The 19,458-nt window shown below is 42.5% G+C and overlaps 2 protein-coding genes across 6 annotated transcripts; one reads left to right on the forward strand and one right to left on the reverse strand.

Annotated features, from left to right (window-relative positions):
- Window positions 1-8,400: 8,400 nt before the first annotated feature.
- Window positions 8,401-14,178, reverse strand: MRPL30 (mitochondrial ribosomal protein L30). Of its 5 annotated transcripts, none has more exons than XM_064710933.1 (6): window positions 14,049-14,178; window positions 13,675-13,755; window positions 13,054-13,200; window positions 12,191-12,264; window positions 11,966-12,099; window positions 8,401-9,882 (listed from the first exon to the last, which is right to left on the reverse strand). In XM_064710933.1, exons 1-5 carry the CDS (start codon window positions 14,100-14,102, stop codon window positions 11,967-11,969), a joined length of 489 nt encoding a protein of 162 aa, XP_064567003.1. In that variant the 5' UTR covers window positions 14,103-14,178; the 3' UTR covers window positions 8,401-9,882; window position 11,966. The 5 variants fall into 5 exon arrangements, with proteins under 5 accessions (XP_064567003.1, XP_064567012.1, XP_064567020.1 ...); XM_064710942.1 differs by lacking the exon at window positions 8,401-9,882 and adding an exon at window positions 10,841-10,859; XM_064710950.1 differs by lacking the exon at window positions 8,401-9,882 and having other exon boundaries at window positions 11,770-12,099.
- A 91-nt stretch (window positions 14,179-14,269) lies between these two features.
- Window positions 14,270-19,139, forward strand: MITD1 (microtubule interacting and trafficking domain containing 1). Its single transcript, XM_064710919.1, has 7 exons — window positions 14,270-14,423; window positions 14,584-14,679; window positions 15,741-15,877; window positions 15,960-16,046; window positions 16,655-16,770; window positions 17,080-17,140; window positions 17,227-19,139. Exons 1-7 carry the CDS (start codon window positions 14,270-14,272, stop codon window positions 17,320-17,322), a joined length of 747 nt encoding a protein of 248 aa, XP_064566989.1. The 3' UTR covers window positions 17,323-19,139.
- Window positions 19,140-19,458: the final 319 nt, after the last annotated feature.

The raw sequence follows: 19,458 nt of genomic DNA on the forward strand, positions 1-19,458 counted from the left end.
TGCAGCGTCACCACAAAGGATTATTTAGATTTTAAAGTCTATTTAAAATTCCAAATTATGGAAATTCCATATTTTGTTCCAAATTTTGTTTTAGGGTACCAGCACTTTGTAGCAAATACAGAAAATCTCTGCAGAAAATTAGTTGAAGCTTGATAAATTGGTAGTAAGGAGCAAATAAACAGGGAAACTTTAACAGTAGCATGCTGCCTTAAGATTTGAGCAAAAGGTTTCCTGACAAATAATGAGTTCAGATTGTTGCTCCTCTCTGATCTTTTCTGGTCACCTCTGTCCATGTTGCTGGAAGCTCCTTTTCTGCCTGATGTAGACAGAGCAGCTGCAGTCGCACTCTTGGTCACCCTTTTGACCCATGGCCTATTGAAAAAAAAACCCCAAAACAACAGACATCTTGCAAAGCAAATTATCTAGTACCAAGTAACATATCAGAAAAAGCAGAAGCACAAGCAAGGAAAGAGAAAAGCCAAAGCAAAGGGGAAAAAAAGTTCCAGGGAATCAAAGACCAAGACACCTGCCTGAAATATTGAGGAAGGTGCTAGAGTAAAGGATTGAATGGATCCTTCAGGAGATCCTGTGGGACAACAAAGCAGCAAGAAGCTGTCAGGAGGGTGCTGGCAGCCTGGCTTGGAAGGGAGAAGCCATCTCAGATCAATTAAAATCTTTATCTAACTGGGTAAGTGGCCAAGAGAGAGGCCATGGTTGTGCCATAACATGAGGGTGATAATGCTTTCAGCAGAAATATGAATTTCCCTCGTATGTGAAGGGCTTTAAAATAAGTGGAAAAAGCACTGGTTAGCGGTAGCTTCTGGCCAAACTCATGAGATTTCCAAGTGGATATACACAAGTCTGTCCTAGAGCAGTGTCGCTGAAATTTGCAGTCAGAAGATGAATGGAGGATGTGAGCTATCTAACCATGGGCTACATGGAAAGGGAACACGAGCACTTCCATTGTGGTTAGAAACTGTGAAAACCTGTTAGGAACCAAACACAGGAATCAATTAAACACAGGTGCAAAACACTCAATGAGGTCAAGCAGCAGTGTAGGAGGTGAGCAACCATCCCACAGAAAGGGCTGGCGATCCTGGTGGGAAGCAAAGTTGATGTCAAAGACAGAAGAAATAAAAAAGAAGGAATATCTCATTTGTGAGGTTATCTTTGTTACAGCACTGTGTGTGAAGCACCTGGGGTAACACTTCTCTCAGCTATTCAGCTGTCAGTCAGTGAGGCTTGGAAACAGTGTTTGTGCCTGTTGCACCAACAAAAATATGCTCAGGATGATCACAACCCTGATGGAAAGTACAGCCTGTGGAAATAAGGAATTAGATCTTCCCCTTGACCCATTAAAAAAAAAAAAAAAAAAAAAAAAAAAAAAAAAAAAAAAAAAAAGAGAGAGAGAAAGCACATAGTTATGATTTTCTAATATACAAAAGAAACAAAGGACAAGGACCTACCAGCTTCCATTCCCCTTGAGGGCAAGACAAATAGCAGTGAGTTTAGCAGCAAATTTGTTGGATAATTAAAAAAAAACTTTCAGGATAACGAAGCAATTTTGTAGGTGTTTTAAACAACATTCCAGATCAACACGTACAAGTTGCCGTACATCATATATAATCACAAAATGGTTTGAGATGAAAGGACCTTAAAGATCACCAAGTTCCAACTCCCCTTCCATAGGTAGGAACACTTCCCATTAGACCAGGTTGCTCAGGGCTCCGTCCAACCTGGCCTCAAACACTTCTCAGGATGGGGCATCCACAACTTCTCTGGACAACTTATTCCAGGGCCTCACCACACTCACAGGAAAGACTTTCTTCCTAACCCTAAACCTGCCCTCTTTGCAGTCATGTTTTGCAGAGAGGGGAAATGCAATAGGTGTTGTTTAAGGCCCTTTCCAAGTTAACACTGCTGAATCAGAATCAGCAGTCAGCAAATGGAAAACAAATTGCAGACTGGGAAGAAAAACCTTCTTTGATGGGGACCTGTGATTTGGTTTTACAACTGATGTTACTACTGGGATATTTATTTAAATGTGCCTCCTACAGCAAAGAGCAAGTGTGAGGTGGAGTTTTTCTCTCTCATCAACTTGTTAAGCTGCAGGTGGCACGGGCTCATCCCTCCGTGGCTCAGGCAGGGATCTGCCTGGAGACTGGAGCTGCAGCAACTGGGTTTTCATAGAAATCATGCAGAGGGACCAATTAAACCCCCTCTTTCAGCAGTAACTGAAGCAGCAGGAAAACACTGTCAAAACCAAGTCCCTGTTGGGTCAGAGCCCTAAGCTACGTGGGAGAGCAGATTGTTCTGATGGCTGATTCCAAATGCTGCAGCTGGATCTGTTTGAGCCACGTGTCTGTGCCTATCTCCAAGATATGCAGAAAACAAAGGGAAACACCAGCACATGAAGGCAGTGCTGAATAACTGTGTTTGTTCTGCTTTGCTACTCGTTACAAAACTGGGCTGGGATTTCCTAGCCAGGACAGAGCCTCTTACACTGCCCAGGACAGGCACCAGCCTGCGGTCCCAGGGACCCCCATGGAGCCAGTGCTGCAGCTGGGGGTAACTGTTTCGAATGCTTGCCTCAGGTTATTTAATTGCCTTCCTGGAAACTGAATACTCCCAGATTGGATGCACATGGCCTGCTTTTTCCCATTTCAGTGTTAAAAGAGATCCCATTGTAGGATTGCAACCTCAGAGTAGTTTCCCACCAACATCTCTCACACAAAATCCTATTGTCATCTTATTGTGAAGCTCCCATATCTTCTTGGGGATTTCTCATGGGCATCTCATTGCAGCCCTGACTCCTTCTTCACAGCACAACCAACAAAACCCCAGATGTCCTCTCACCCAACTAACCCACTCTTTTGTAGCACTCATCTTATTGGACACAGCTGTGGCCTATTAAGGGCAAGCCTGTTCCTAATCTTTGGTGATTAGTACAGCTGCAACTCCTCATGTGTGAGACTACCTTCTGCACAATCTTTATTTTCTTACATACTATGCCTCCACAAAATCCTTGTGCCTCACTCTACCATTTGTTTCTGTCAGTTCCTCAACCAGCTCCTCCTAGAAGCCAGGATTTATTGCAACCAAAAATTCTGCTTCTGCACCTCCTCCTGATGAAGCACTGATCCAGCCAGTGTGCAGGCTCCCACTCACGCCACCATCCCACATTTACTGCTCCTCTGGCCTCACTGACCACTGTCACAGAACTGAAAAAGGATAGTACAGTCCTACTACAGCATTTTTATCAGTAGCAACTGGGATTTCCACCCACAGGTTTTTAGGGTGCTTTTCTTTTCCTGTATTTTTATGCTGTAACATTTTAATCCTTCACATAGAGCATCCCTCTACATACAGCATCACACCTCCACATCCTCCTCAGTGGTTCCTGTGAAGCTGGCAGTGCTGTATCTCATTGGTTTTCTAGCCTCCACCGAGACTCTGAGACACCTTCTGCATCAGGGTTGTCATTTGGTCCAGGCATTTGTGTTCTGGCTTGATTTTGAAGTCTCTAGCAACTGTACAAAAACACCTGCAAGTTTGTCTTTGATTTGTTGCTTAATATTGCCCTTGCCACTGTATTCTGTTAATTTTGTCTTTCTCACCTATTGTGATTGTCCTGTTTATTCTCCTCATGTTTTTTTCAGAGGTAAACTGAACATCAGCCTCGTTCACCTTGCAGATCATGTGAGTTCAAACTAGATACTCCTCTGTATTTGTCAGCTTTCCCCTGCTTCTAGTGGAAATGTTCCTCTGAAAGCTCTTCAGTTTCCAGTGACACTGGTTGTCTATACTACAGCTCAGGTGCAGCTTGCCCCTTCCATGCTGCACCTCTCATCCATGTTTTGCCAGCTCCTCACATGTCTCACCCATCTACAAATCCCTGCATTTCCCCATGAGGCCATCTTGCAGCCTCAGGACACAGACCTTCTCCCAGCAGCCAGAGCACTGTGCCTTCCTAACCCAGGCTGGGTAACCTCCCACAGCTCAAATGGGCTTGATTGCCTTGGGAAGCTTGTGTCAGCCTGGTTTCTCCCCTGAAAGCATAACTAGGATCACTCACTTCTTACCCACCTCTTATTAAGCTAATTAGCAATTAGAAGAAATATTCAAGAACATGGAAAAACCCACACAGGAGGATGTGGCTGACCTGAGACTCTACTGCTGCAGTATTCAGTCTTCCACACTCAATTTCCAAGAACTGGAAAGGTTTCTTGTTTCAAAGCAGGCAAGGAGAAATTTGACTCATTTTTGTCCTTTAAATCAGGTTTTATTTTATTAATTCCCTGCTTATTCAGCCACCCCTTAGCTGATTCAGATCAAGAAATTAACAAAGTTTTTAAAGGGGTTTGGGTGTGTGCATAGTTACAGAAACCAGGTTTATAGATTCCTGTCATAATAATAAAAATCCTTGCAGCATATTTTTGTATCTTTCCTCTAGAAATGAAGACAAACTCTAAAAAGACACAGCTGCATGCCTGAGCCATAAATGCCATAACAGAGGACCAGATTATCCCACAGATGTTTGTCCTGAACCATTTAATTGCCAGTGGCAATTTTTCCTTCCTGCCACACACATGACAGAAGAGTGATGAGTAGCTGCTACTAAATCTGGTCCAGTGCCCTGCAGCCTGGCTTCTGGGTAAGCCAAATTGTCCCTGCCCTGAGACTCTTGTGATCAATAAAGAGCTGCTTGCTAATGTATCATGGATACTGATTTTGAGTGGATCACTGTGGCCCTTGTTATATGTACTACAGGTGGATATCCTACACTTACCATACGCACAAAATATTTCAGTAGTAGAGCTGTCAGGTTGCTCTAGATGGAGGCTGAAGAGCTAGCTGAGTGTAAATAAAGACCCAGGGAATTCAGGTGAAACTGTCCAGGTGTGGCAAAGGAGGTTTGTATAGAACATATGGGCAGAAAATAAAGTTGTTCATGGTGGGAGTGCCTCAATTACTGTGATACAGAGAAAGCAAACTAGTACATCCTTTATGTTTCTGCCCCAAAAATAAGGGAATAGTAGCACAGGCCATTTGGAGATTACTGGTTTGTGAATCACCTTTAGTGCTTTTTGAATTTTTTTAAATGTCACTTGTTTTGAGCCACATCTGTTCTATTCTCTTTCCTGTCAGATGCACTTTCCTTTTTTAACCTTCTTTACACTCAGTCATAATTGTGAACCTGAAGAGCCCCATGCATGAGCTGCTGTGACTTTGTGCAGCTGATTCTCTATGGGAAGTATCAACAGCACAGCAAAAACTTACAGAATCTCTCAGTGCAATGACACGGGACGAATTCCCCCGCTAAGAATGCAAAAGAGCTGCTGAAAGAGCAAAACGGCATTTCACACCCTCAAAATCTGCCGTGGGGAGAAGCGGGTCAGGATGGATTCTGCCGCGGGAGCTCTGCCATCCAGCGGCTGTTTCCTCACTGCTGCACAGCTACAGCAGCTTGGAAACCACAACGCCTGCTAATTTGGGGCTGCTGACCTTTGTTGTTCCTGTGCAAGAGGGGATAACAACAGGGGCCTGGCGCAGTCTCTGCATATCCGAATGCTGAGCAGTTGCAGCTCTGGTTATGTTATTGTTCCTGGATCTTTGCCTGCAAAAATGTCATTAAATCCAGAAGCCCATTTTCCCATTGTCAGCATGTTACTGCATCCTATAACTGAAGGGGAGCAGCCGTTTTCAGACAAGGCTCCTCCACAGTTCCTAGCAATGTGACTTAAAATTAAATTAAAAGCGATTTCATTTTTTCAATTCTAATTGTGTTTTTGCTGTAGAACAGAATTCCTGCTGTGTTTGGGAGGATGCACAAGTTGTTAGGTGTTTCTGTTTCTTGTAAGACCAGTGGGGGTGGGAAGAGCTCTGAGCCAGCTGTTCCAGAACACTGCCAGCAGATACAAAGCCCATTTGTCTCCAGGAAGTGCACTGAGAATGTGGGGAGACATCCTGCAGCAAACACGTCAGGTCTCTGATCTTTGTCTAATATTCTTGTAAATGATTCACTGTACCAAAGTCTGTATTCCATTAGATGAAATGTTCCTCTCAGTTGATGTTTGTGTGTTTTCCCTTCTGCAATGTTGTGTTAAGACAACAGATAAATGCAGATAAATTGCAAGTCAAACAATCTGCAAGTCAGATAAATTGTAATGGGTGTAACTGAAGGATGTTTCTTTTGTTTGATTTTCTTGTAGCTATGGAAAAGCAAGCTGGAGCCAATAAATAGTGTAGGATTTCAATTGACTCTCATGTTTTTTTCTTTACTTTTAAAAAATTTTGGAATAGAAAACCTGCCTTTTTGAGATGCCTTCCTCTACTGGCCATGCAGGCAGCCCAAGTCACAAGCTTAGACCAGGACAGCTAAGTTTCAGGTAATTAGGGGAGATGAATTGGGCACAAAGCACCAGTTCACAAGGTACATGAGCTAGCCTAAGAGGTAATCCCCTCCAGAGAAGGCCATACACACCATGACTGCATCTGCTAGCACAAACACCTGCACTAGTATCAAAAGGATGCCATGGGTTTCAGTCAGGGATCTGAAAGCATTTTAACAGCATGAGTCACACATTGCACTGGCCTGACATCTGCTTGTAAAGACTGCTCTGTGCTGGTTTCAGCTGAAACCAGCACGTGTTCTTAGGCTGTTCAGAGTGTTATGGGAACATGCTGAATGTTGACACAACTGGAGCTTTGGGGACAACTGTGAAAGCAGATGGTGTGAGCTGTGTAGGTAGGCACTAATTCAGTTGTTCATTCTCCCCTTACACCCGCGCACAGGCTCATGCCTGTTATGGGTCCTGGTCTCTGACTGTCAGTCAGTGCCAAGCAAGCAGATATTTTCACAATCAATCAAATAAGACCCTACTTGGGCACATAAGTTTATGTTGGGAATAGGGTTGCCTTTGAGATGACATTTAAGACCATCACAGAAAAAACAGAAGTCTGCTGGGTGCACCCAACCTCTGAACCTACTTTTCTCTCTCCACTGAGAGTTTCCCTGAAAACCTGAACTTCTGAACATTTCTCCATTATAGTCCTAAATTCAAAGGGACTAAATCTGGGACTAATCCACACAAAGGTTGAGATTCAAAACAAGACTCACCTCACTTTCAATCTGCATGCTAGAGAAATGCCCTCTAAATCTGAAGAAAAAAGTCTTTTATATCATCTGTGTATTGATTTCTAAGGTACTTGTCAGTAAAATTAGTCAATTCTTTGTTTCACTCTAAACAGATTCAGAAGGATTTGTCAGCTCAGTCATAATGACCTTCAGAAAATCTGGGTTTGGATTCTAAAATGAAAGGCAAAGTCATGCATGTCATGTTGTAGAAGTTCCTGCCTTAGAAAAGACAGCAGAAGAACATGGAGAAATACCAGGCCAAGATGGCAAAAGCTGGCAATGGTGAGGGTCTTACTCCAGCTGTGATTGATTGGTGGTGTGATCTTTCAAGGGCTGGGACAGAACTGAAGGATGGCCTGGGTGACCATGGGAATGCATTTGGCTTAACACAGGTATGGTCAACCTTCTTAAAAACATAAATCTCATCCTTCCTTTGAAGCAGAGTCAGAAGAGTGGCAGGAACCTCGTTGAAAGGCAACCCCCTAAGCGTTTTCAACCAAGTCTTTGGCCAGGCTAAAGCCCATGCTAACCAGGCTGTCAGCTCCCAGCACCAGGGAAGAACCTGGGTGAGCATCAGTGCATGAGCACACTGCTTTTACACTGTGAAACTGATGATTGCTTCCCAGCACTCCTGTGGGATTGAAGAGATTAATTGTCCTTATTTCACATTTAGATAATAGGTCTTTTTTTCAAAAAGCACCTTTTTAAACTGAGCATGCTGTAGGCTGCAATTACTACCATCAGGTTAATTATACTTTATGCACCACAGGGGCCTGGGTTGTGGGGGATCTTGCTTCATTATTCATGCTTACATTTGTGCCTAGCTTGTTTGCCAAGTTGTAGCCTTATCTGCAAAATCCCTAAGCATTTGCTGCATGCATGGGATCTGTTTTTCTAACAGGTCCAGCCCCCTCAGACTTGTGCTTTACTACATCATGGATTAAGGAGAGATCCCTATAGGAAATGGATTTTCCCACCCTTGATTCAGCTGGGGAGGAGAGGGGCAGTCACCTTGCACCTGGAAACAGTGAAGCAGCAGTAATCCTGCTTTCTGCATACTGTCACCTTTTCAACAGCAGCTGTGCTGTTTTTTTAAGACTCTGACAGACAAGGAAGTAGGGCTGGCATTCCTCTTCTGTGTCCAAATCGACCTCAGACAACTGCTGGCTTTGCCTGCGCCAAGAGAAGTGCTTGTGTCCTTTCCATAGAGTCACAAAAGAGGTAAATCCTGAGACTGAGGGCCAAAATGAACACAAGCAGCCTGCAAGTACCAAAGAGCCAGGTTTTATAGGAAATAATGGACATTGATATCTCTGAGTAATGATTAGATTTGAGGCCCTGATTTCATACTTTGCTTCTAATTTAAAACATTCTGAATTTCTCCTCCAGACACAGTAAGAATGGGGTAGGACAATGAAGCCAGGAAGAAGAACAAACTTGCAATGGGATTTTTTCCAGCTAAGGCTAAAAAAAAACTTAAAAGATAACACAGCTAACAGTTCAAAATGTAACTTACCCTTTGCCTTTAATTTTTATCTTTCATCATGAGAATATCCAGAGTTTTCATCTGTGCCTGCAGTTTCTCAAGCAGCAGATTAATGCTGCAGGGAAGTTGTAACACTACTTAACAAGATTTTACCCACCTTATGTTTTATCTGTTAATACACATGTCTAACAGCTGTACAAAACAGCAGTGCCAGCTCTGGAGAGAGCCTGAGCTGTCCCCATCAGAGGCTTTCAACACCCACTGAGCAACCTCATCTGGCCCTGTGTTGAGCAGGAGGTTGGACTAGAGACCAGAAAGGTACCTTCCAATCTGAATTTTGCAATCTTCCTAAGTCAGTCTGTCCCCTACACAAAAAGGGAACAAAAAGTTTCTTACCTGTGCTTCACAAAGATCTATATGGAGCATTACAAAGCTCCATTACTGAAAGGGTGTGGGCACACGCTGTGTTTGTGCATGCTGCTGGTTCAGGTTTTAGGGTCTGAGAGCAAATCTTGAGAGCATGTATGCTCAAACAGAGAAGGTTTGGGATAGCAGACTAACTGTGGAAGAGTGGGGGCCCTTGGGGGAAATACCATTTCAGAAACACCCAAACGTACACATATATTAAAAAGTTTAAAAAAAAAATTCTTTTTCACTGGAACTGTCAGCTTGTCAATTAAACATCTCTGTAAAGACCTCTTGCTGCTGCATCTTACTCAGAAATAACAGCTACTGTGTATTTTGCCTTCTCTCTATGTGGGAGCCTGCAGTGTCCATAGTTTATCAGACACTTCTTCAACTGTGAACGGTACCAAGCCTTTTCATTAACACAGGCCCTCCGGGATACCCTGCAGCACTTCTGTAGGCTGCAGCGCCAGAGATCCACACGCGCATCCATACATAGAGCGGGTGGGATGGAGCTGGCAGAGCCCTCTGCTGGAAGCTCCCCAGGCTGCAGCGCCACGGACGTGAACCCCGAACGTGCCCGGCAAGGCTGAGCCAGCCCTGGTGCTCCGGGACACCGATCCAGCCACAAGTCTTATTATTTGTTATCTACCAGCAGCAAGATCCATTTGCCTAATTTTCTGTGTCCTAGTACTTGCACCATCTTTTTAAAGAATGTCCTGTGCCTTGGATGCAGTACATATATCCTTCAAGAGGGCTCAAACTCCAGCTTGTACCTTCCTGTGGGAATATGATCAACACCTCACAGAGACTGCAGTCATAACACACTGCACCACAAGATGCTGTCCAGTTGCTGGAAGAAAGGCAGGAGGTGAAAAAAGCAACATTAATTTACTTGAAAAATGATTAATTTATCTGAAAAGTGATTAATTAATCACTTCTCCCATGCTATTTTATTTCAGTTCAAATTCTCATTTCTGGCTTCAGCCTGGCCATAGGGGCCATTACACTCATCAGTGCCACTACCACAGCCTGTTACTAACATATTTTATGAAAATCCTATCACTAAGATTTTTCTCCTGAGAAGCTTCAGAAAAAAAAATGTGAACAATAACAATCTGTTAGCTGTAGAATGTAGGCTAGAGATGATTTACCAACAGGTGCATCTTTGATTGGTCTCATGGAAATTGTTTCTATTTGATTACCAATCACAAGTCCAGTGTCAAGACTCTAGTCAGTCACAAGATTTTATTATTCATTCATTTCTAACCTTCTGATGAAATCCTCTCTCTATTCTTTTAGTATAGTTTTAGTACTAGTTTTCTTTTAATATATATCATAAAATAATAAATCAAGCCTCTAACACATAGAATCAAGATAATCATCTCTCCCCTCATCCTAAAAACCCTCAAACACCAGCACACCTATCTTTTTCCCTCTGCACAGTGCCTCCAGCTCTTATATCCCTGTCCCCTTTGAACTCCTACAGGTGTTTACTCTTCTCTGCAAGCAGGCAGAAAGGATAAACACTAATTCTCAGTGACTGCATCCCTCTGATGTTCTCACAACATGCAGTCATTAAGATTAACTCCTCTTCAGTGTGTCTAATGTGGGAATGGCTCGTGGCGTGTTAAATTACAGAATTTATCCTGACTGGAATGCAAACTACTTTATCATTTGATACAGCAGCAGCTTGCTAACTTTGGCCACAGTTCTTAAAACTGTAAATAAAATTACACACACAGTAGTATTTTATAAGCTTGCAGCCCATAATTCTAACTCACATCAGAGGTTTTCTTCAGGGTCTCCACATTTCTAACGTCTGCCATTCTAGAAAAGGAAAAGCATTAACTTTCACATGGACTGCAGCTCTCAGGCTATTCTTACTGAACACTTAGGATCAGGGGATACATGTATACATATACACAGCAGGTTTCCTGAAAGACAAATTAGAAAGCAATCAAGAGGTGAATAACTCCCAAATGGAGAGTTCACATGCTTTGTAAACTACAGAAGAAGCCAGAGGACAGACTGTTTGCTAGGGAACTGTCACAGACAGATTTTTTGTGAAAAATCCTTTCTTTAGGATTTTTCCCTCTTCTGGGAAGCTGAGGCCCCAGAAAGAGAATGTAAACAATGGTTATCTGCTGCTGTGGAATGCAACAGGTGCACCTGTGATTGGCCCATGTTCCATGTTTACAATTAAGGGCCAATCAAAGACAAGCTCTCTCTGGGACAGAATCAGAGAGAGCTCCTTTGTTATTCATTCCTATTCTATTCTTAGCATAGCAGCTTCTGAACTTCTCTCTCTATTCCTTTTAGTATAGTCTTAATGTATTATATATCATAAAATAATAAATCCAGCCTTCTGATCATGAAGTCAAGATTCTCGTCTATCTCTCTCACCCTGAGGAACCCTTGCAAGCCTGGTAACAGGGAACAAGCAGAGTGAGATCTGGATAACCATGGTAAATCACTCTCCAATTCTCATGTGACAACTAAACAGAGGGCTTTTCAATTCCAATTCCAACTGCCTCCTCTGTGCATTGGAAGTCCTGCAGTATTGCTGTAAATCTTTACTGCTAGCTGTGAAATGTCCTCACCATCATTAGTTAGAACTATTTTACTCACCTCTCTGCTTATTTGACTTTACCAATAAAGTCAAACTTTAATAAGAGAATTTACAGTTAGCCAAAAACTGCAGCAATCTAGCCACAAAATTAAAACACAAAGACAGAGAGCCTATAATTCATTTAATATTTCAGGTAACTATTAACAACATTTAATTTTGTATCTGTACACCTGCAATACTTCATTAAGCATCAGTACCACCTTTGCCATTCATACCAGAGTAAGAATTTTTACTTTTTATACACAAACTCTTAACTGGGGATTTAAAATATTTATTTTATAAAATCTAAATCCAACCAGCACACCTTATGCTTTAATTTCTTTCTGCTCCACAGGTTTCAGACGCTTTTTAATGATAAGCTCTCCTCTGCTTGTCAGAAAGGTGCTGGACAATTCCTCTTCTGTTGGCAGCCCGTGGGGAAGCTTCAGTGGCTGAATTCTACAGGCAAAAGAGTTTGCTTAGTCAACTCCTGTGACTAGAAGGGAGTTACATTAAATGTTCCAAATAAACAAACAAATAGTTAACAAACCTTATCAGATGTTTAACGACTTTCAGTCTGGAGTTCACAGAAGGGATATTTTTGTGCAGTCTTGGCTGATGTGCCTACGTAAGGGATAAAACAAGTTTTACAAATGTGTTGCCAAATCCAAAATCTTTGTTCACTGAACTTTGCACACTACCAGTACAAAAATAAACCACGTTTGCAAATGTAAGATTTAGAGAAGTGCCACGCATCAAGAACAGACATTAAAAATAACGCAATCAAAACTTGATTCCAGTAAAAAGACAGTTCCAGCTTTACTCCTACACCACTATAAATGCATTTTTCTTCCAACTGTTAAAAATACCATATATGTAAATACAAGAATTTAGGGGCAAAACTGATTTCTTCAGTTATATCTTAAATTGATCAAGCACACATTTTTTCTCTGTAATATAACACTGATTAGACAAATCTTTGCATAATGTGCAGTTGGCCTGAAAAACTCAGATAAACACATCTTTGACACAAACTTTTAGAATCCTGAATTTGGAAGCCTTTTCACTGATAAATTAATTTTATTTGCCTTCCTACAATTTCTGAATAATATGACCTGCAGAGACCTGAATTCAAAGTATTTACAAACCTATTTCTATTCATTTAGAAGAATTCTCAGGGTAAAGTTCTCCTCAGGCAATGCAGCACAATACCATACAGAGATATTCTGAATTCCCACTAAAAGCACATTTGCCTCAAACATTCACCTCAGCTCTTAAACACATCATCACCTTCTCAGACTGCTTTATGGCTGCTATACATGTAATTCTGGTTTCTGACTGCAAAATGGAGATCTTTATAAAACCCACCAACTTAGTTCTGACATACACAAGTATAAAAAACAACAATCCTACTTTATCCAGTCCCAGATCACGGATTATCTTCTTTTCCCAATATGGGCGACCAATGACACTTTTTATTCTGGTGATAACATGGATTTTGTGGGGCTCCTCAGGGTTACCTCCATATTTTTCATGATCTCCAGGTCGTGGCTGAAATACCTAGAATAAAAAGTTCACAAAACCAAAGGTTTTATCCCTAAATATCTGGTCATTAGTACTGCAGTTCACTACTGCCCAAAACACACTTCAATCTTGGTAAAAATTCTTACATATTTTTCTTTTCAGGCAGTCAAAGCACCAATAAAGTGACCTCATATTTAGCTTTTATAACATGCAGTCAAAGATATTGCTATGATGGTTAGCTGATAAGTATAGTAACTCTAGAGTTTAGCCACAGAATGGCACAGAAATACACAGACAACACCCTGTACCAGCACAACACCTAATTCACATGCAATTTATCAGGGAGCCTGTGATCAGCCTCTGGATGGCAAGTTTTTCTACAGGCTTTAAGAATGCTTTTAGGGAAAAGAGTCAACTGGCACCAGATAAAATTAAAAATAAATAAAACTAAAACAAAAATAAACTAAAACTATAAATGTAAAAAATGTGACGTGCAAGTCAAGTACATACCGAGTCTGGAATATTGGACCTGGTAAAGAGACAACGAACCCACACCGGGGACGCCATCCCCTCCATGCTCTTCCCCAGCACCTGCAAGGAGAGGAGGGCATAACTTGTCTGCACTTTCCTTTCAGCTATAAACACCTGCGAACAGATGACACAGCCACGAGTCCCAGCCCCACCTGGATCCCCAGCGGAGCCCCGAGCGGGATCCCCAGCTGGATCCACCCCCACCTGGATCCCCTTGGGTCCCTTTCCCGGAACCCCACCTGGATCCCCATTGTCCCGGAGGCTACAAATCTCAGCCTCAGCTCAGATCCCCAGCTGGGTTCCTGGTCCCCCTGGATTCCCTCACACCCCCAATCCCCACCCTAGGTCCTCACCTTCCCGGCGCCCGCAAGCCCCAGGCCCGCCCGGCCAGCCGCCGCCGCCGCCATCGCCGTGCACACCCTTCGTCCCGGCCGAACACCGCTGCCGCGGCACTTCAGTTCCGGGCGGGCGGAAGGACAACGGTGCGGCACCTCCCCTCCGTTCCCCCGCCTAGTCCCCGCTCCCCGTCCCGTTCCCGTCGGGAGCCCTCTGGTTCGTGTCCCCGTCCCTGTCCATGTCGCGGGCCGGGAACGATGGCATTGCCGCGCTGGAGCGGGCCGGGGCGGAAACGCTGAAGCGGGCGGTGCAGCTGGACGCGGCGTCCCGGTTCCAGGAGTCGCTGGTGTGTTACCAGGAGGGCATCGACCTCCTGCTGCAGGCGAGGAAAGGTACCGGGCTGGGCGCCGCCGCCGGGGCTCGGGGTGGCCCTGGGGACACACGGGCAGTGCTGGAGCCCTGGCCGTCTCTTCCCGGGAGAGCCGGGCCGGGCAGGGCTCGGGAGGGCCGGCCCCTGTGCTCAGCTGGCCCGTGACTTTCTGTGATTCACAGCCACGACTGATGAGGCGAAAAAGCACCGCTACCAGCAGAAGATATCCGAGTACCTGACCAGAGCCGAGGAGATTAAAGAACACATTAAGAAACAAGGTATGAATACCTAAATGAAGGGTACCGAGAGGAGGGAGCCAGGCCCTTCCTGGTGGTGCCAGTCACCCGGACATGGGGCAGAAACTGATGCACGGGAAGTTCTGCCTGAGCATGAGGAAGAACTTCTTCACCGAGCACTGGAACAGATTGTCCAGAGTGTGGAGTTTCCCTCTCTGGAGATACTCAATGAAATAAATAGGGCAGGAGATCTTTCTCCTTTTTAATGCCTTTATTAAAAAATCAGCTCAGGTGGGAAGAACCGACGGGTCGTTCTCACTCCGCCGCTGCTCCCAGGAGTGGCACGGAGGAGGAGGAGGAGGAAAAGTGCAGCTTTGTCTGCTGGTCTGTGGGCAGAGCTGGGGCTTCTGTCCTCACGAGAGCACCAGGAGATTCCCAGTTTTTCAATTTAACATTCGAGGTCCTCTGTCTAGCCAACGTCTTTTAGGTTAGGGTGAGGGGTAAAAAGGGTCTTAGTGGACACTGGATTCTGTTCCTCATGTCTAGACATCCCTTTGATCCCTCAATTCCGTGTTGGCTCGTTGTTTTTAGGGGTTTTTGCTAGGTTTACATGCCAACCCCGATGTCCCCTCCTCTTCACCATCCCGGGTGCCATCCTCCAGGAAGCAGCAGGGTGTTACTCAACAAAAAAAGGGGAGTTCCCAACCATCAACAAGAGGAAGTTAATGAAAAACCAATAACAACAGGTGATTATAACAACAAATAGTTAGAACTCCACCCCGGCAGCAACTGGCCCAACCTGTCAACTCTGCAACCTTTTAAAAAAATGGGCAACTTTTCTACTCAAAACACGCAAGAACTGTCTGGACACAATCCTGTGCTATGTGCTCTGGATGACCCTGCTTGAGCAGGAGGTTGGACCAGATGTCCTGCTGTGGTCCCTTCCAGCCTGACCCATTCTGTGATTCCCTGAGCTGGGATGTACCCGAGGTACCCGTTTGCTTTTAAATGTCTGTTGTTACATGAATGTTTGATGGGCGAGGTGTTTAACATGACAATTATGTCCTGACCTTTACTTAAACAGAGATTTACTTTCCTTTCAGATAGCAAATACCATAAGCAAATCAGGATAGAAGAAAATGCAACAGGTTTTGGCTATGAAAAGCTTTTCCACGAGTACCTCACTGAGAATGTTTCTGAAGTTTGGGTGGAGGACCCGTACATTCGCCAGGTTCATCAGGCAAGTAGATATTTGGTGTAACTGATATAGGTGTAGCCACTAGAGAAATTCCAAGCTACTAAATTAAATAAAACTTTTTCAGTTGTATAACTTTCTACGATTCTGCGAGATGCTAGTTAAGGGACCATGCAAGGTGAAAACAATCCACCTCCTCACTTCCTATGATGAGGTAAGTGTCTAGATTTTGAGTTCTATTCTCTGTACTCAGATGATGCCACATGCAAAACAAGATAAAAAAATACAGACTTGTTCCTAGATAGTTGAACATAAGTAATTTTGTAAGTTCAGAGTTTTCTGGTTAACAAATTCTGAGTAAGCAGAATCTTAAATTGAAATTTCTCTGAAAGTTTTGTTGTGGAAAATGTCATAAAAAGCAAAGCATCTGTTGAGACAGGGTTTTTTTTTTGCTCTTCCAACAGCTGTATTTGTTATTTTAGAGGCTTTCATGAGCTGAAATCTCTCAAATTACCACTGCACTTATTTAAACTATTACTGCACTTACTTTGGCTCAAATAGTACATATCAAGTTTCAAAGAGCTGAAAGTGAGCTCATCCTCCACATCATTCAGTAAATATACCTGTAGACTGTCTGCTTTTTATCCTGTCTTTGAAACTGTAAATCTGCCTTCATCTAAGTTACTTTCTTTTGGTTTACTTTGATACTGAAAATGTTTTGAGTTTAAAGGTATATGAGTTTAAGAAGTGGTAACCAGAAATAGAATATATAATTAAAAAAAAGAAAATGAAACCACATCACATTATTTTTACTTTTGATAGGGTAGTGGGAGGAGTCAACAGATGAGTGCATTGGAAGAAATAAAACAATCATTGAGAAATTATGGAGTAACACTGAATATTAACTTTTCGTCCTCAATACATGATCGAGAAATCAGGTGGGTGATATAAAAAAATGACCAAATAGCAGTTATTTGAACTCCAAACTATTTAACCCTAAAAGTTAAATAGTTAACTTTTGAGATAATTACGGCTGTGGTTAACAAAATAAAAGGCACTGGCCCTCACTGGATGAAATCAGCCCTCTGTAGTTCTATATTTTTTAATTGTGAATAGTTGTCTCTATACAGAATGGTGTCTTCTGTGGTTCACACAGGTATAGGTGACACTAGGAAATAATTGTGACTGAAACCAGGAGCTTGTGCATCATGTGGATGTAACCTTTTTATTGTGCATTTTTCAAACAGATTCAACAATGGGTGGATGATTAAGATAGGAAGGGGTCTTGATTATTTTAAGAAACCAAAGGTAAGGATGCTTTGACTTCTTTAAGTTAAAATGAGCTCTTCATGGTGAGTATATGCTCACCATGTCAATTCTGTTCATTTCTGCAGGGTCTTTTCAGCATTGGATACTGTGACTTTGACTTGAGACCTTGTCGTGAAACAACAGTGGATGTCATTCTTACTAAACACACAAAGAAAACGTGATCAGAAATGACTGCTTTTAATAAGTGTTTTCATAAGCATAAAAATGTAACACTGAAACATGCTGCTTGAGTCCAGCTGGTTGCCCACAGAAGCAACTCTTCTAAGTACTTAGTGCAGCACAGCTTTTAAAATCTGTATGTTTTAGAATATTTGAGACTTTCCAGTCTGAGGAAACAAAACTGCGTGATTCCTTCATTGTACTTCTTCTGTAATCTTAATTACAATCCATGTCTAAATTTTATCTTGATTTCATAACAGACCCTCAATAATGTCTTTCAAAAGCCTCTATACTGTCATTTCTATTTTTACTGTTGATTTTTAATTGAGCCTGGTTTGGATTTTGTATCTTTAACTGACCACCTAACAATCATTGGAAGCTGGGCTCCCACATGTCCCCTTTTATAAGCATTCTTATTTATTTCCTTTAATTCCTGTATTCTAGTCATGACTATTATTTTGCAGGGTTTTTGTCAGTGCTGTAATACTTTATTTCCCACATTTAACTAGTAATCCCAATTTTCACATTCCAGTTTCCAAGCTCTTTGCCTATGAATGTGGTAAGGGGTTCAGAACACAGTCATTTTAGGATTGTCTTATGTGTCTCTGCATAATGGATTTTGGACTGGGAAGGCTGCAAACAGCTGTAATCTCTTCCCTGGCACCCCTGTGTGTTCTTTTATTCTGTGATGCATGACCAAATACCTGATATCCATCCTTTGCATTAAGTCTGGAAAGGATGTGTGATCCTCTCAGTCTTACTCTCTGTCTTTAAAGCCCAATGACTGGCTTTTCATGCCACTCTCAACTGCAGTAAGTATTTTGCTACCTCTAAGGGAGTCCCCTAAAAAGAAAATTTAAGTTTTTTCAGAAGTTGGGTACCCTGAGTATCTCAGTTGGTCAGAGAATGGTGTGAATAATGCCAAGGTCATATGTTTTATCCCTGTAAGGGCCATTCACTTAAGAGCTGGACTTGATCCTTGCGGATTCCTCAAAATATACCAAGTCCCTCAACTCAAAATATTCCGCAATTCTTAGCAATATGCTATATTTAGAATAAAGAGAAAGTCTTCCCTTGTCATTCCTTCAGCCTTTGGAAACTAGAAGGTATTACCAGAGGTGCTGCCTTTTTTTTTTCCTTATACAAGAGTTCTTTGTTAGCAAGAATCTGCCTAAGTCATACAATCTGACATAAAAAACAGGCGGTGGCCTCTTTTTCAGGTCCCATCAAAATCTTTTCAGCCTCAGGACTGACATGTGCCTTACACTTTCTGCCTTGTAATATAATAGGCCTTTATATTCTAGTAGCATGTTTATTGCTAGAACTTTTTTTTGTTTCCTGTATTTATTTTTCTTGATGGTTGGTGTATTCCATTATGGTTTTTTTCCCCTTAATATACTTTATTATTTCATCTTCTGTCAACTAATGCTGCTATTCTTTTCCTCTTGTTTCTAATAACAAATCTATTCCACAGCAATCAATAGGAAATGGAGCTGGTCTTTGCCTTGTTTTCTGGGTCACAATTAGCCAGTGGTCTGCCTTCTTTATCCTTTCTCATAATAATGTTTCAGCTTTGCAGTGTTGCCTCAGCAAAATGAATAATATATGTGCCACAGAGCTGTGTGCTATTAGTCATTCCCCCAAACATTCCATAGGAGCTTCCTGGTTTGCTGCTGTGATATGAAGTTTCTAGTCACTTGTGAATTTTATTCAGTTGTGTATAATATATGCCTATTTTTAATGGGAATAAAGGTTATTTTTTATTATTTGTAGCTTCAGTCATCTGTTTGATTTCTTCACAAGGAAGGAAATCCAGGAAATTCAAGGAAGCTATGTAATGCCTCAGAGATCCAGCCACATTCTGGAGAAGTCTCACTGTAAATACAGTAATTTCCCATATGTGAAGCTTTGTGTCTTTTAACCTAGTATGGCAATTTCAAACATAGAGGATCACAGAATTAACTAGGCTGGAGAAGACCTTTGAGATCATCGAGTCCAACCTGTGACCTAGCATCACCTTGTCAACTAGAGCATGGCACTTTGTGCCACATCCTGTCTTCTTAAACACCTCCAGGGAAGGTGACTCCATCCCATCCCTGGGCAGCCATTCCAATGCCCAGTCACTCTTTCTGTGAACA

This window comes from Zonotrichia leucophrys, chromosome 1 (assembly GCF_028769735.1).
Source record: "Zonotrichia leucophrys gambelii isolate GWCS_2022_RI chromosome 1, RI_Zleu_2.0, whole genome shotgun sequence".
Lineage (NCBI taxonomy): Eukaryota > Metazoa > Chordata > Aves > Passeriformes > Passerellidae > Zonotrichia > Zonotrichia leucophrys.